This window comes from Athene cunicularia (assembly GCF_003259725.1).
Source record: "Athene cunicularia isolate RWA chromosome 2 unlocalized genomic scaffold, athCun1 chr2_part1, whole genome shotgun sequence".
Lineage (NCBI taxonomy): Eukaryota > Metazoa > Chordata > Aves > Strigiformes > Strigidae > Athene > Athene cunicularia.
Genome location: NW_020799095.1, coordinates 51,816,678 through 51,831,134, shown reverse-complemented (window position 1 = coordinate 51,831,134; position 14,457 = coordinate 51,816,678). Strand labels below are relative to the sequence as shown.

Here is a 14,457-nt window from a genome sequence, read left to right as displayed (position 1 = left end):
AGAGATGAATAGCCTAGAATACAAAAAGGTTTTCAAAAGCCATTAATATTTGGCATTGTAAAAACAAAGATAGGCTTCCACATAAGTTTTCAGATACATCATCAGCTTTGCTATTGCAACACTTACCTGAAGCAACAACAGTGCTTGCCCATAATGTATTTTCTATGCTTAGGCTTTCATGAACTGTTGGATCGCTGTCTTCCTGTTAAAAATATGAACAGCCAATAAGTAAATCAGCATTATAAATACTCAGTTAAGAACAATGTTAAACCATGTGAATAACTTGCACAGAATGTCTGCGCCCTTGTATCAACCACTGTATAATAGTGTATTCATTGCACATACTTTAATTTCTGTATACACACACACACACAAAACTTCACAAAAAGGGAAATACTGATTGAGGTCCATATTACTTAAACCCAATTATATTCAAAGAGACAAATTCAATAGTGTTTTTAAAAGAACATATTCTTTTCCCCAGATGTATCAAACTTCAGTTTACCAAGCAGTTAAAGTGAGTTATGAACACTAACCATGAAAAATTAATACCCTGTTCTCTATGACAACTTAAATCATCTATCATTCATACAGTAAATTAAGGTCATTATCATTTTGCAACTCAAGCGATATCGTATCAACTTCAGAAAAGAATATTTATACTTTTAAAAAGAAATGCATACTTGTGTTGTCTTACCACATACTTACAAAATACATATCCAATGGGAAAATACTTTCAATAGGAAATTGTTTCTGTGATTATTTTAAACTTTCCTTTTTTTCCTCCCCTCTCTCCTCCCAAGCAATAATGGTCCACAGATTGTAAACGGATTTAATATCTCATAATCAATTTGGAGCATGTACAGATTTGTTACTCATTAGCAGCTGTGAAATGTGCTGTTTACAACTAAAGGAAACTTTAGGAGGTAGGATAATAAAGTGTATTTGATCTAATTACAGATTGTGCCAAACATTTTTCATGAAAAGGGGGACCACTGATATGCTAAAGTACACAATAAATTCTACATAATGTCAGTAATCAAAACCTATGTCCATTTATCACCTCTATTTTGAAACAACCACCAAGTACAGGATGAGCTGCTTAGAAATCTCTGTTCCTAAAACAGATTTTTGTGTGTACTTCAAAAAATCCCTACGTAGCAAGGAATATATAGCTCTTCTCTTATTTGAAGCAAAATCATTGTTTAAAAGGCACAGAGAACCATTCTGTCAAAAATAGAGGAGAAGACAGGGAGGATATGTAATTAGCTAGAAGAAAACCACAAGTTTTTAAGACATAGCAAGAAATAAAAATTCTGCCAAGAATCATCAATGTTCTAAGATTAGTCTTTCATTAAGAAAAATAAGTATGTTTTGATTCTTACCTAAGGAATTAATACTGCAAGAATTATTTCCCATACTCCTAACAATTGCAATACATTAGGTGTGAGACAACAGCAACCACAAGCCCACTTTAATGGAGTAACATTACAACATGTAGGAATTTTCAGTAACTGGGGAGTACAAAGAACAGAAGTAGTGAATTTCAAAACATTGCTACATAAGAGAAGTACTTCATATTGATAGGAATGCTCAGGTGTAGAGAACTGAAAATATATCTCTGAAGGTAAAACAGGATCAGCAGCTATAGCGATATTCAAAATTATTGGTAGTATCAGCAACACATGAAGTCTTGATCAGTGAAACATTAAATGCAAGAAGAGTATTCTGATCTAGCTCAAGAAAGTATAATTTGTGGCAATTATCAATCATCTCTGTAACACTCAGTAGCTTAGTTCTGAGATGACTGCTTTTGATAGGGTTTGGGTAATTTTCCCTTAACTTCATAATGCTTAGCTACTTGATTCAGTTTACAATTGTTTCTGAGTTACTTGGATTGTGTGATTATTTCAGCCTCCTGAAAGCCTAATTAAGCAGTGTATGGACGTATAAGTCTAAGTAGAAATTATCCAAGAATACTAGTTTTTCCAGAGGAAGGTGCTAGTAATATAGTCAAAATACTAACAGCAGCTGTTGGTGCATGGCAGTGGGTAGAGAGATTGCCATCTACACCTGTAATGTCAAAACATGACCACGTCCAGTGGTAAGTTTCCATATGGAACTTATACAGAGGCTTCAGAGGCTGTTTCACAGCTGGTACACAAACTGGCCATAAGTGAGCTGAAAACTGATACTTAATTTTTCATTCCTATCATGGGCTTTTCAAGAATTGTTGAATCTAACAGGGAAAATCTCTTTAAATTCTTTCATACAGCTGATTAGCCATTTGTGACAAGAGTAGAAGACTGCCACTTTCAACCCCAATGGGCACCAAACAGGAATCTTAATTTCACACAACTTGCTGACTGAGGACAATCTGTGTGTCATGGCAACACACATGCTAACATTTATTACTTTTTGTTTTGTCATCCACAACCTATTCTGCATAGTTCAAACTGTTTCAACTTGCTTGATTTTTACAATTCTATCTACCATTATACATTGCAAATTAAAAAAAAAAAAAAAAAAAGGAAATTCTGCTCAAGTATTCTGAATAAGAAATTTGTGTAGTTTCTCACTGCATCACTAAGTCAACTGAAAACGGTGCAAAGGAAAATGCTTTTATAAGAACTCACTACTAGAGCAAATCATGCTGGGGTTTGTCAGAGGAGTCCCCAGCAGACATATAATAGGATGATGCATACTAACAGAGATCTGACTGTAAAGATCCCATATTTCAGTCAAACACTGCAATTTCATGGAAATGAATGGGTCTGTCTTTTATAGTCATCAAAATATAGTGACACGATACAGATGTAAATACCATACTTGTGATGAATTTAATCTCAATAAATGAAAAAGTTTTTGTATTTTGCCCTCAGAAATTCCATACGAAATACCTGTTTGTCCACAGTGGGACTCCAAACAGCTCCTCCCAAACACTGAAAGAGATCATCTCCCATCTATCACTTACTAAAACTGCAATCATACTGAAGTCGCCAATTTTACATTATGTTGAATTCCATCATGAAGAAAGAATTTGAATTTTGACATGTGCATTATGTTTTAACTGGCTATTAGCACAGAATTAATGTACAGAATCAGGGATAACAAAAAAACTGTAGGATTAAAGAAATGTTCAGTACTAAATCTTTGCATACCTTACCATTAGGTAAGATTAAAGTAAGACTTTAGAACAAAATGGCTATACAAAAAGGGCCTATGATTTAATAGTGGGGTAGTACTGGAGGTTGATATATCCTACGAAAAAGTGGACAGATAAAATTCCATACAGTGAAATGTAAAGCAATAACAAAAAGGAAGAAAATACCCTAAATTCAAACCAGTGAGCTCTGAGATGCTCAGAGCTACTCAGAAATTGTCATGACTACTCAGAAAACAAATGCTGGCATTATTACAAACCTACCAAAACACTAACTTAATAGTCAAAAACAAGCTGAATGCTTAGAATTAGTAGGAGAGAAAAACAGAGCAACAGATCATGCTACTACAAAAAAATTCATGGTTTGCGCAAGTCTTAGGCATGTAGTTCTAAATCCCTCCTCTCCCCTTATTCCAAACAGGAAATAAAAAGAACTGGAAAATGTTCAAAAAGGGCAACAAGGGTGGTCAATGTAGCTTCCACATAGCTTCCATACTAGATATGACTAAATAAACCTGAACTCTAATTAGGAAGATGACAGACATCTATGAAATGGGCACCTAGAAAAGGAGGATAAACGCTGCTCCCTTACCAAAGAAGAAAGAAGTCATAAAGCCAGAAAAATTAAAACAACAGGTAATTGCTTTTCCTAAAAATATGGAATTAACCTGTACAACTGTTTCCTATCTGCATCCTAAAAGGTTACATAAGTTCAATAGGGGACTGGGTAAGTTTAAGGAAAGAAAATTCACTGCAGGTTATTTACAGAAACCAGCTCTGACTCAGGAAGTTCCCACATAACATGTTGTTAAGAGACAGAAGAATCTTCTGAGGAGGCATTACCATCTCCTTACTCTAGCCTTACTCTCTTTCCCAGCAGTCTGCTTCTGGCTATTGTCAGGAATACGATACTAAGCTAGTAAAGTATATTTTTCTGCCTTGGTTTATTCTTTAGTTAGCAGATTTTAAGACAGTGAATTATTAAACTCTTTCCATGCTACACGAAGAATCAAAAGCCCTGCAGTGATTATGGGGAGCTGACAACACAGCCAGGAAAGTCACTTATCTAGTGTCTAGCTGCTACAAACAAGACTTAGGGAAAATGCCTCCTTTTAGGTCATTCAAAATAGGAAAACAACCAATGAGCTGTATCTCTTTCCACTCATGCCATGCTCATCAGCAGAATGGTTTGGCTGATAAGTTAGCTCTGCTTATTTCATGATGATCCTTTCACGTCCTTACGTCCTCATCTAACATTCCCACCTTTCTACAGTTTATTCAGTTTACCAAATACCACTTCCATACGCAAAGAGATGATGGCTTAACCTTAGTTTTCATTTGTAATAAATTATTCAAATGAAAAATAAGTAATTTACAGGTTACGAGTTTAGCTGTTTCACTTTTTTTTTTTTCTTCTACTTTTGGATAGATGGTAGGCATAGATGAAGCAGGGAAAGGACAAGGACTCCAATTCCTAACAAGACTGGGAGTGTGCTAAGGAGAAATGGTTCTGCAAATCTTCTGAGGCTACCACAACTAACAGAACAATATATGTTTTGGGGTAAATGAAATCCATCACTCACTCTAGTAGCAGAAATTTCACATACAAGAGCTTCTTTGTCCAGCTGATGAAGCTTCCACTTCAGGTCTGCTGGGTTGAATTTCATTTGGCAGCTGTATGTTTATTGGTCTTTAAATTCTGAATTAAATTAATTACCAGAATAGTAAAGTTCAGTATTGCATTCAAGCTTCATATTCAGGCTGGGTTTTTGAAGTCATGTGCAGTATTGATCATAGAAGTTTAAACTGTCCACAGTTCCCATTCTAGGAAATGAATCTGTAGCTCTTGCATGTGCAGAGAAAAAGGAACAAATGAGTACTGAAATAAGAATTTAATATATCCTCTCAGTCCTACATTCATAATACAGCTGATCAAGGATCATGACAAATTTCAAGTAGCCATTTAAAAGGTTTCAAAGCTACAATTTATTAGAAATTTTTTCAAATAACAACTGAGGCCTTTGAGACTAAATACTTAATTCTTGAATGAACCAGCATACCACTTCCATTTGACCTTTTCTAGCACTACTCCTACCTGTCAGGATGCAGCACAACCACCCCCACCAACTTTTGTAGGAAAGTGGAAGAATATGCATCAGTTTAGTTGCATCACTGAAAGAGATTCCTTCCCCACCCCATTCCCACAGATAATTATTCTTGCTATGTTCCTTTTACTGGCCTATATATTTTGGACAGGGTTGGGTTGGGTTCCACACATGTTAGCTCCCCAGTTTGGCTGTCTGTATAGCTGTTAGTGCCACAAGGAAGGTGAGCTAAAACGAGCTGCAAAACAGAATACCATTCCCTTCAGTGGCAACACAAAATTAAACCAGATTGAAGTGAACACAATCACTGCTTCAAAACAGGTAAATTTCTAACAGTAAATATGAAGTAAAAAAGAATGATTCAACACTCTCTCTACTAAAATACAAGACTTGTCCAAGAAAACATCTGTAGAATTAGCCCCAGGCCAAATATTCTATTCATAACCGAATACCCGTTTTTCAGTGCTCATATCTTGATATGTATTTTTCCATTGTATTAACAGCTACATGCAACAGGTTTTGCATCAAGGTATTTTTTTTAAACATCTGACAAGATCCTATATTGGAGAAAATGATACCAAATAGTTCTGTACCATAGAAAAAAAGGTTTATTACAGCAAATAAACTAAACACAAAGGAATCAGTTCTCAGAGATTTCTAGTGGACCTAAAAAAATAAAATTTAGATATATTCCCAAAGTAAATAAAGAGACTGAGGTGACAGCACAGAGCTGCAATATAGGAGAAATTAAAGGAAAATATTCTTAAGAATGGTGGAATAAGGAGGACCCAAATTTAAACAAAAACCAGCCAAGGTCAAAAGCTGAAGAGATAATTTCCATGATCCTGCACAGAAGCTGTAAGCAAAACATAAATAATACTGGTCATGCCAGTACACACCAATGTAATACTCTAGAGTACTCTTTGGGTTTCAATTGGTGAAAGTTGGGCTAAGTAGTATGGCTACCTTTTATTCTTTTTCTACAAATATGTGTTTTTCCTCATGTTTCTTCAGAATTGATGAAATAGATTCCTAATTTATCAAGGCCACACAGGAGCATCAGACAGAAGAGAAATGGTAGTTACACTTGTGTAAATCTCTGTTCTGTGCATCACTATTTCAAAATAAGCTCAGCCAAGACATGGATGATGCCCTGCAAACACATTAAACACAGATTTTTGCAGAACACTAATGTAGCTCATCTATTGTTTCATGGTAAGATGTCCAGAAGGGAGAGGAGGAGAGGAATTAATCTATGCCATTATTTAAGGGCCAGACATGATCCTTCCCGCATGCCCATGCAAGGACACACTATCACTTTCATGCATTGACTGCATATAACACACCCAAATCCATGGAGGACAATGGAAAATGACTTCATGTGAAGCTGGCAGACATCAGTGGAGTACGGCAGAGCTTTAGCTCCTCCTGACATGGTTATGCAGGTGTACTGCAAAAGGTATCTTCTGTCAGCTATCAGGTTTGCTGTAGATATACTTCTCTCCCAGAAGTACTTAGAGAAGTTATTTCCTAAAAAACTCCAGAGCTATACACCTAAGTTTCTGTTTTGTTTTATGGTCATGTACTTTTTGAAATTATCTAAGTTTGTCTTCTACATTGTTAGTACTCTGTCTTCATAATGGGCGAAAAAAAAGAAAAGAAAAATCAATGTGCTATTACCCTGTCAACCTACCCTTGCAAGAATTCTTTGAACATCAGTGCTTAAGTGGGAAAAATGTATGCATTAGCATCATTAAGCACAGTAATTTTTTTTACTTTAACATAAAATAGAAATTAGATGCAAAAAACTGATTTAGTGTAAGAAGAAAGGACTCACAGCAAAAGTAGGAAGATAAATCAGTAAACAAGTGTCCTAAAATGTTTCACTATGCAGAAGGTACACAACAAAAAAAAAAACCAAACCAAAAAACGCTCCTGAAAATATCTATAAAGTGATGCACTGTGAACCAAATCTGAAGGCATTGCCCTCTGATGCATGCACATACAAGTTCATTTTCAACTGCCCTTCCTACTGAAGCAGTCAAAACAATACCTCTGTAAACCTAAAAGCACAAGGTGCATCAGGCTTATTTACACATATCAGGGATGCTTGAATCATACAGCTCTTATGCATGTACAAGCAGAACCCACAACAGGGGGCAAATATTTAGTGATGATTTCTCAATGTCTCAATTACATGTACCAGAGTTGTTAAAAAAGCTCTGAGGAGTTCAATTAATATTTAGAAAAGTATACACTTAGCCACTGGGACAGGAGCAACAGGAATTTTACAGCTGTTAATAGAAGTTTCATTTGGAAAATTGGTCAATACAAGGTTTAAGTAAACATTGTTGCTTACAGCTTTAGAAGGTGTGGGCAAATGACATTTACTTTGTAGGCAGCATGAACTACATAACTGGTATAAATGGGTCTTTGAGAGCCAACAGCTGCAATATCTCATTCATCAGTGTACTTAGAATTGTGAACTGGAATTCCAATTACTGAACAAAATCTATTACCAACTTGAGTCACTTGGGTAAAAAACCCTTCTCTACCTCCACAGTAGTTAATTCTCTTGAATTATTTTAGAAACAAACTATCAAGAGGAATGAGTCTACTAAGTTTGACTAAAATAAACAAAACAATCACTGTATCTGCTAATATAATGCCACAAATCTGTAAAGAAAATTTTAAAAATACTAATTAGGACAGCCTGCTTTAAAGGGTTAACTTCAACAGAGCACCCTTTGAAAATAACAGAAAAAAGTCACAGAAATTATTGCATCGCTATTATCACATACAGTTTTGAATATAATTGTATCTGGTAAAAAGATTTAATAAAGCCCCCATAAGTAGCTTTTAGTTTTATTTTATTTTTTGAGATAACTTTGGAAATAGTAGCTTTCCCTTGAAGACAAATGCCATTAAAGCACATTTTTATTGCACATAAACTAGCAGTTGCATTGTCTCAGGCTACTGAATGCATTCAACTCACCACTTTTTTGTCATATATGAACAATACTTTAGATGCCTGCAGACAAACAATATCTACTACTATACAACTGGCTTCATACAAGAAGATTATAGTGATGTCTATCGACAAATACCCAATTCTCGAATTTTGCTTTTTTCAGATATTCTTTTTGTGTTAGCTTTCTGCAATACATATTTTTTGGATAACTTTTGTATGAAGTATTGCCATGGCAGGAACATGGAAAAAAAAAAATACTGCAGTAACACTAAGGAAAGATCTGATACAACTTCAGCACTAAATTGTTTCACTTACACTGAGAAATATAAGAAAGAAGTAGAACTTTATTTACATACACTACTTACCCGTGTGAAGGTACCCTCGAAACTGTGAATATCCAGCTGTGGCTTCTGAGCATAAACATAAGCATTGATTGAAAAGAGATCCTGTAAAACAGATTAATGTACTTGCTATTATATAAACTTAAATTTAACATCATATTTTGTATTGAGGAACCTTTTAGTGGTAAACATTCCAGTTTATGACCACCCCCACCCCAAGTTAAGTTAATGAAATTTTTACCCAAGAAACACGCTGTTTTTCAGGACATCTTGCTATAAAGGAACCGGATTCAAGATGATATTCTGAATGTGTTGACAGTTCTAACACTAAACTGTTTTACATTTATAAGTTAGAAATTTTATCTAATTTATTTTCTATTAACAGCTCCATTTTAATTTATAATAGTATAATCTTAAAATATCTTCCACATATTTGTTCTTCTAAAAATAAAGTGGGGGTTTTGTTGTTTTGAACAAAACTGGAAACAAAGTATTTTTCCAGCAAGGACAAATCCAACTAAATACAAGAGATAAAAATGGAATTCATTCAAATTCTCTTAAATGCTCAAGCACATATGCAGTCAACCCATAAGAAAACCCCATCAGCTTCAGGGAAGCCTGGATACATCAACAGGATTATTCAAATGCCTGAAGAGAGGGATACACTGAAAAAATAGGGCCTAATATACATGGTACCATACTACTCATGACAGCAAACTATTGATGAATATTCCTACCCTAAAACAAACCATGAACATTACTATCCTAAAACTAAGACTAATAAGAGACTCTTAGATACTACAGTAGCAGGGTCTATAAATAATGATGGTATGGTATAAACAGGGCAAGAAAAAAAAGTTCATTATTGTTAGATCTTAAAGAACTGTCCCTAGGGACCCAGTGAGGATCACCTTCAAATTCTGAAACAATTATTTCATCACGTAATTGTTCTGAAACATCTACCTCCCACAGGAAAAATACCACAGACTAATTGTTAAAAAGCCAATAAAAAGGACTGACTTCTCACTATAAAAGCAAACTTTTTTGAGCTTTAAAAAGCTGTCAGGATCAACAGCAGCTAAGAGATTTCAACACGAGTAGACCACTCATGCATGGATACATAATCCAATTTCTACTCTGGAGAGAAGGAGGTGCTTGATACTCAGTCAATCTAAGAATCATAACTTCTGATGAAGTGCAACAGTGTCTACCTTCTCACTGGACGCAGCACCTAACTATTTGGGTTATCTCCATTCTTTATTACTGGATGACGCTTACAAAAGGCTAATCAGCACTGCCTCTGGGGAACAGGTTACATGGCTACAATACCTTGTTCATCCTAGCTAGAATGTGCTAGCTTCAAAAGCAGAATTAATTTTACAGCCTTTCATGGACTATAACCACACCTTGGCACAAAAGCCCTTATTTTTTGTTCATAATTTTGAATATAAGAAAAATTAACTATATTTGAATATCACATACTTTGAAAATTACAAAAATTAAAGGCACAACTGTCCACCCCTGTTAACACCTTAAAATGACACATTTGTATCCTTTTGTTTTTCTGATAAAACTGCTACAGATTTTTAAAGTATCATTATTTTTTCACGTTCCCAGATCAAAATGAATTTTTTTAATCTATTGTACATTTATCACACATTTGAGTTTAAAAATGTGTAGCTCTATAAATAATTTCTATTTATATTTATATTCTGCAGACAAGAAATCTTTTACTTCACACTTTTCAAAACCAGACTTTGTATTTCATATGCTTTTGAAAACATGAATCAAATCTGAACATTAACTCTCATAAATTATCTTTATCTTAAACCGTTAGCCATTTATTGTAATCTTTCACACGAAGTTCATTCATTGCATCCTTGTTCTTCCAACCTACTTTCATCAGGTTCACAAGAAATAATTCATATGAAACTAATACACATGTGGTGTCCTATATCTTCATCATTCACTTCTTTCCAATCTGTTATCACCTACAATTTAGCTAATCCAGGCTATTATGTGCTTTATTATGCAAAGCAAAATAAAGAGTCTCTCAGTAGTGGATAGCACAGGAGAAAACTAATACCACACACATATTTATATACACAATAAGAACTGCTAGTGAAATGCGTCAACTAAGAACTTCTCTCTTTTCAAAGAATGCCTTAGTGGGAAGCAGCATTAGAATAAAAGGAAGCAGAAATATCCACTTTAAGTATACTGGCATTTGTACAGTAGTGTATTTTCCTGGTTTCTAACCTATTTTCCTCTACTGTGATGTTCTCCTTTGTTACACTGTAAATGTAAACATTTCTACCACATTCTTTTGGTGTCTTTTTATGCTTAGGTCTCCTTTTGTATTTCTGATTTGACACCTAAACTTTCATGTTTTTCTTTTTTTCTTTTTTGAATTTCAACTCTGAAATTAACTCACTTATCTTTCTAAAAAACAGAGATCTGCACATTCCCTACACATTTATGGCATTACTGTGGAATGCCACAAACTAGAACCAGCAGAGTATTCAAAAAGTGCATGTTTTTTCCTAAAGCTAAAAAAATCGAGAAAAACCTACGCTCCAAGAGAAATCTGGGATGGTAGTTCATTGGCTTTTTATTCTTGAGTAGCAGAAAGAAAAGACATTCAAGCATTATTACACGTTCTCAGTGGCTTTCTGAAATACTTTTTAATTCTTAGGGTAAAGAAAAGGGATGACTTTTTTCAGTAGCCCAATGCTCTGTACTCCAAAAGAACAACATTCTCAGGCCTATAAAATACAGTAGTTGAAGCTTTATAAATCGAAGGAAAGAAAAGAAAATCTAAATAATGATACAGTTATATAAAACAGATTATGTACTGAAATGCTGGGGTTTCAACCCCAAGCCCTAAATTAAGGTTGACACATGGGTGATTCCCACAGCCCTTCACAAAGGGGGGTGAGTTTGCCTTTAGGCTTCCCTCCAGGGTGCAGCCGGCCTTGCAGGGAGAGCCATTGGGTAAAGGAGCCCCAGGTGTCTGCATTAAGTAAGCAAAGGTCAGGTGTCCCACTGAGGGATAAAAGCGGGGACCCCTTGCAGGCAGGGGCAGTGTCTGTCTGTGAGGTGGATGCCCTGTGCAGAGTTCCCTGTTGGGAAGGACCTCCTGCCTCCCTGGAACTGGGCTCCAGTCAGGTCTGGCTTTTGTAAACACAGGCTGTGTAGAGATTCAGTATGTGGCTTCCTTGGTCTTATATATTTGGTTTGTTGACTCAGTTGACTCCTGTCCCTTCTATGGGAGACTGCATTTCACCATTTATTCTACCCATTGTTGGTTGTGTGGTGTCGTTATTGGGGTCAGTGGGATTGATGCTGATTATGTATAATCTGACTGTTTGTACCCCCAGCACTCACCCATGTACTGACCCTTGTGTATCAAATACAATTTGGTTATTGGTTCATCTTTATGCTGGCTGTGTCCTTTACGCTAGGCCTAATAACTGACAAAACATGTACAAGCTGCATTTAACAATAATGGTTACTGTAAGAGTACAAAGATATTCCTTCACCTAGTGCTGCTTTCTCAGTAGTAGATGCTGTGCATTTCTCAGCTCAGTGTCTTGAAAGCAGTCACAATGGTGAATTTAACAAGGAGATAACAAGGACTTGTACACAACACTACATGTAAACATAACTTCTACTCACTGAGCAAGAAAAATTTACCTGGTTAGGTTATGTCATTGCTTCCCCCTACATAAAAGCAGGGAGAAGGGAAATTACCTCAAACAAAGGCTTTAATTATGTTTTAAAAAAAGGACTACTTTTTATTAATGATTTAAATAATTAATTAAATTAAATAATGGACTTGATCTTTGTGAAATTCAGCTTCAGTAAAGAATTCTTGTCATACTGTAAGCATTGAACTGATGGGTTCACTGAAGACAAACAGTTCTACTCATATGTTCAGTGGAAACAGTATTCTGTATCTAAAATTACGCTGCTTTTAGGAGACAGTGGGGAAAAATTACCTCAGTTATTTTCTTACTCAAAAAGTAAGAATTGGGTAGGGAGATTCTAACAGTTCTAGATTAAAGAAACTATATGAAGGACTATCTCAAGCAATAAAAATTAAGCTGCTTTTATACAACAGCAGATGAAATTTTTAAACTTATCTCATTTGAAAATAATTCAGAACAATGCATTTCATCCTTCTACACTGAAATTCAGGAAATTATGATGTTACAATAATGAAAATGTTCTTTTTTAAAAAAATCACAATTTAAAATTCACCATAAAGTTATCAATAACGTAGAAAAATCTCCTCTATTAGGTCAAGGGCAATATTTGTTCACCTTAAAGATCATTAAAATACATTCTTAATCATAACATGTAGCTCATTACAAATAAAATTGCCTTTAGTTCAATAAAACTAATTAAATGTAAATGGTATTGTTTACTGCTGTATGGATCTTCTGATATAAATCAGCAAGTCACCATTTATTGAAAATTACAGTGACCTCATTGCTGTTAATAAATTTAGTTGGTCACACAAGCTAGAGAAGAATGCCTTAATGCATACTAGTGCCTGAACTGCCCCACCTATAACTATGAAACTGTAAGAAACCTAATCTAGGTGTTACAATATTTGCTGCTCTGCCATCATTAAATGACTTCTTGAAATTTTAATTCTCTGATCACATTAAGTGCTTTAGAAAGACAACAAAATCTGTACCGATCATCTTGGTGGTGTCACCTGTTCTTTAAGAAAAGCTCTGAAGGTCTGCAGGTTTGTTTATTCTGGGTGCTATAGTGGGTAGGGTTACAGAACTGCTCTATTGACACGGCTGACAGCTCACGCCAACACAAGATACTCACTGCCTTTACATCAGGTAACTAAAGAAATCAAAATGAGTCACATGGAAAGCATATTCTGTCCAACACATGATGCAATTGTTTATAGTCCATTTTATGTTCCTCTTGAATGCATTCTCTTAAATTATTAAAGATAGGTTTTAAGATGAAAACATGACTGTAAGCCTCAGCTTTGAAAACACAATGCAAGCACATGGAGAAGCCACTCTAACAGGTGTTGCTTTATGCGTGGAGAGTCCCCAGAAGCCAAGTAAAGCATTACTGCAATGAATAACTGCTACTTCAGACTGAAAGTTAGCTGAAACTATCTGATCCGTTACAGCCGTTACAGCAAGGGCAAAACACTGGACCCTAAAGTCTGGGCTCTGCACCCCTCTGCCTGAACAGGTTCTCTTTCTGAACAGACCCCTCCAGCCAGCTGCTGGTTTACCATAAACACACATAAAGTTAACCCCGGAAACCTAACCCATTTTTTGCAGCTGCCCGTACAAATATGAGCATGCAACGCAGTTTAAAGGTAGGCAGTGTTGAATTAAACCACGAGCTTCAGGTCTTTGAAAGGGACTGGGCTACTAGAACTCTTGAGCTCTCCCCGTAATTCTTCACAGGCACTGAGTATAAGGCGCTCTACCCCTTTCCTTTACCCTGTCTTTCAACTGATCCGAAGTTAGTTTCGTGAAGGATCACAGGAGCACCTGGGAGGCGGCTCCCCGCCGCCCAGCAGGGGACACCCCGGAAGTGGGGCACGGCAGGGCCGCCCCCGCCGCGCAGCGCCGCAGGGGACGGGTAGAAGCCGGCGCTTATAGGCTGGGAATGATCTGGGATTTGGGAAGGTTCCTTTCCCAAAATTCCTTAAAGCGAAACGAGTTTTCATTCATGGCTTGACTTGAAGAAAAAAACAAAAAAAAAGCTAAAGCAGAACATCTCGATAGGTGAGCCCTGAAGTGTGCCGCCTTTTCACCACCTCGGTAATCCTGGGGGCAGACGCGATGCCTGCAAACAGGAGGAGACGAGTATCACAGCTCTGCAGCT

General features: G+C 36.1%; 1 protein-coding gene across 1 annotated transcript in view; it reads right to left on the bottom strand.

Annotated features, from left to right (window-relative positions):
• Positions 1–14,457, bottom strand: part of ATP9B (ATPase phospholipid transporting 9B (putative)) — a 165,464-nt gene that overhangs the window by 82,997 nt on the left and 68,010 nt on the right. The window contains exons 9-10 of the mRNA XM_026843584.1: positions 8,605–8,685; positions 127–202 (exon numbers count right to left, since the gene is read on the bottom strand). Coding sequence (XP_026699385.1) covers positions 127–202; positions 8,605–8,685 — 157 coding nt within the window. The remainder of the gene's footprint in view (positions 1–126; positions 203–8,604; positions 8,686–14,457) is intronic.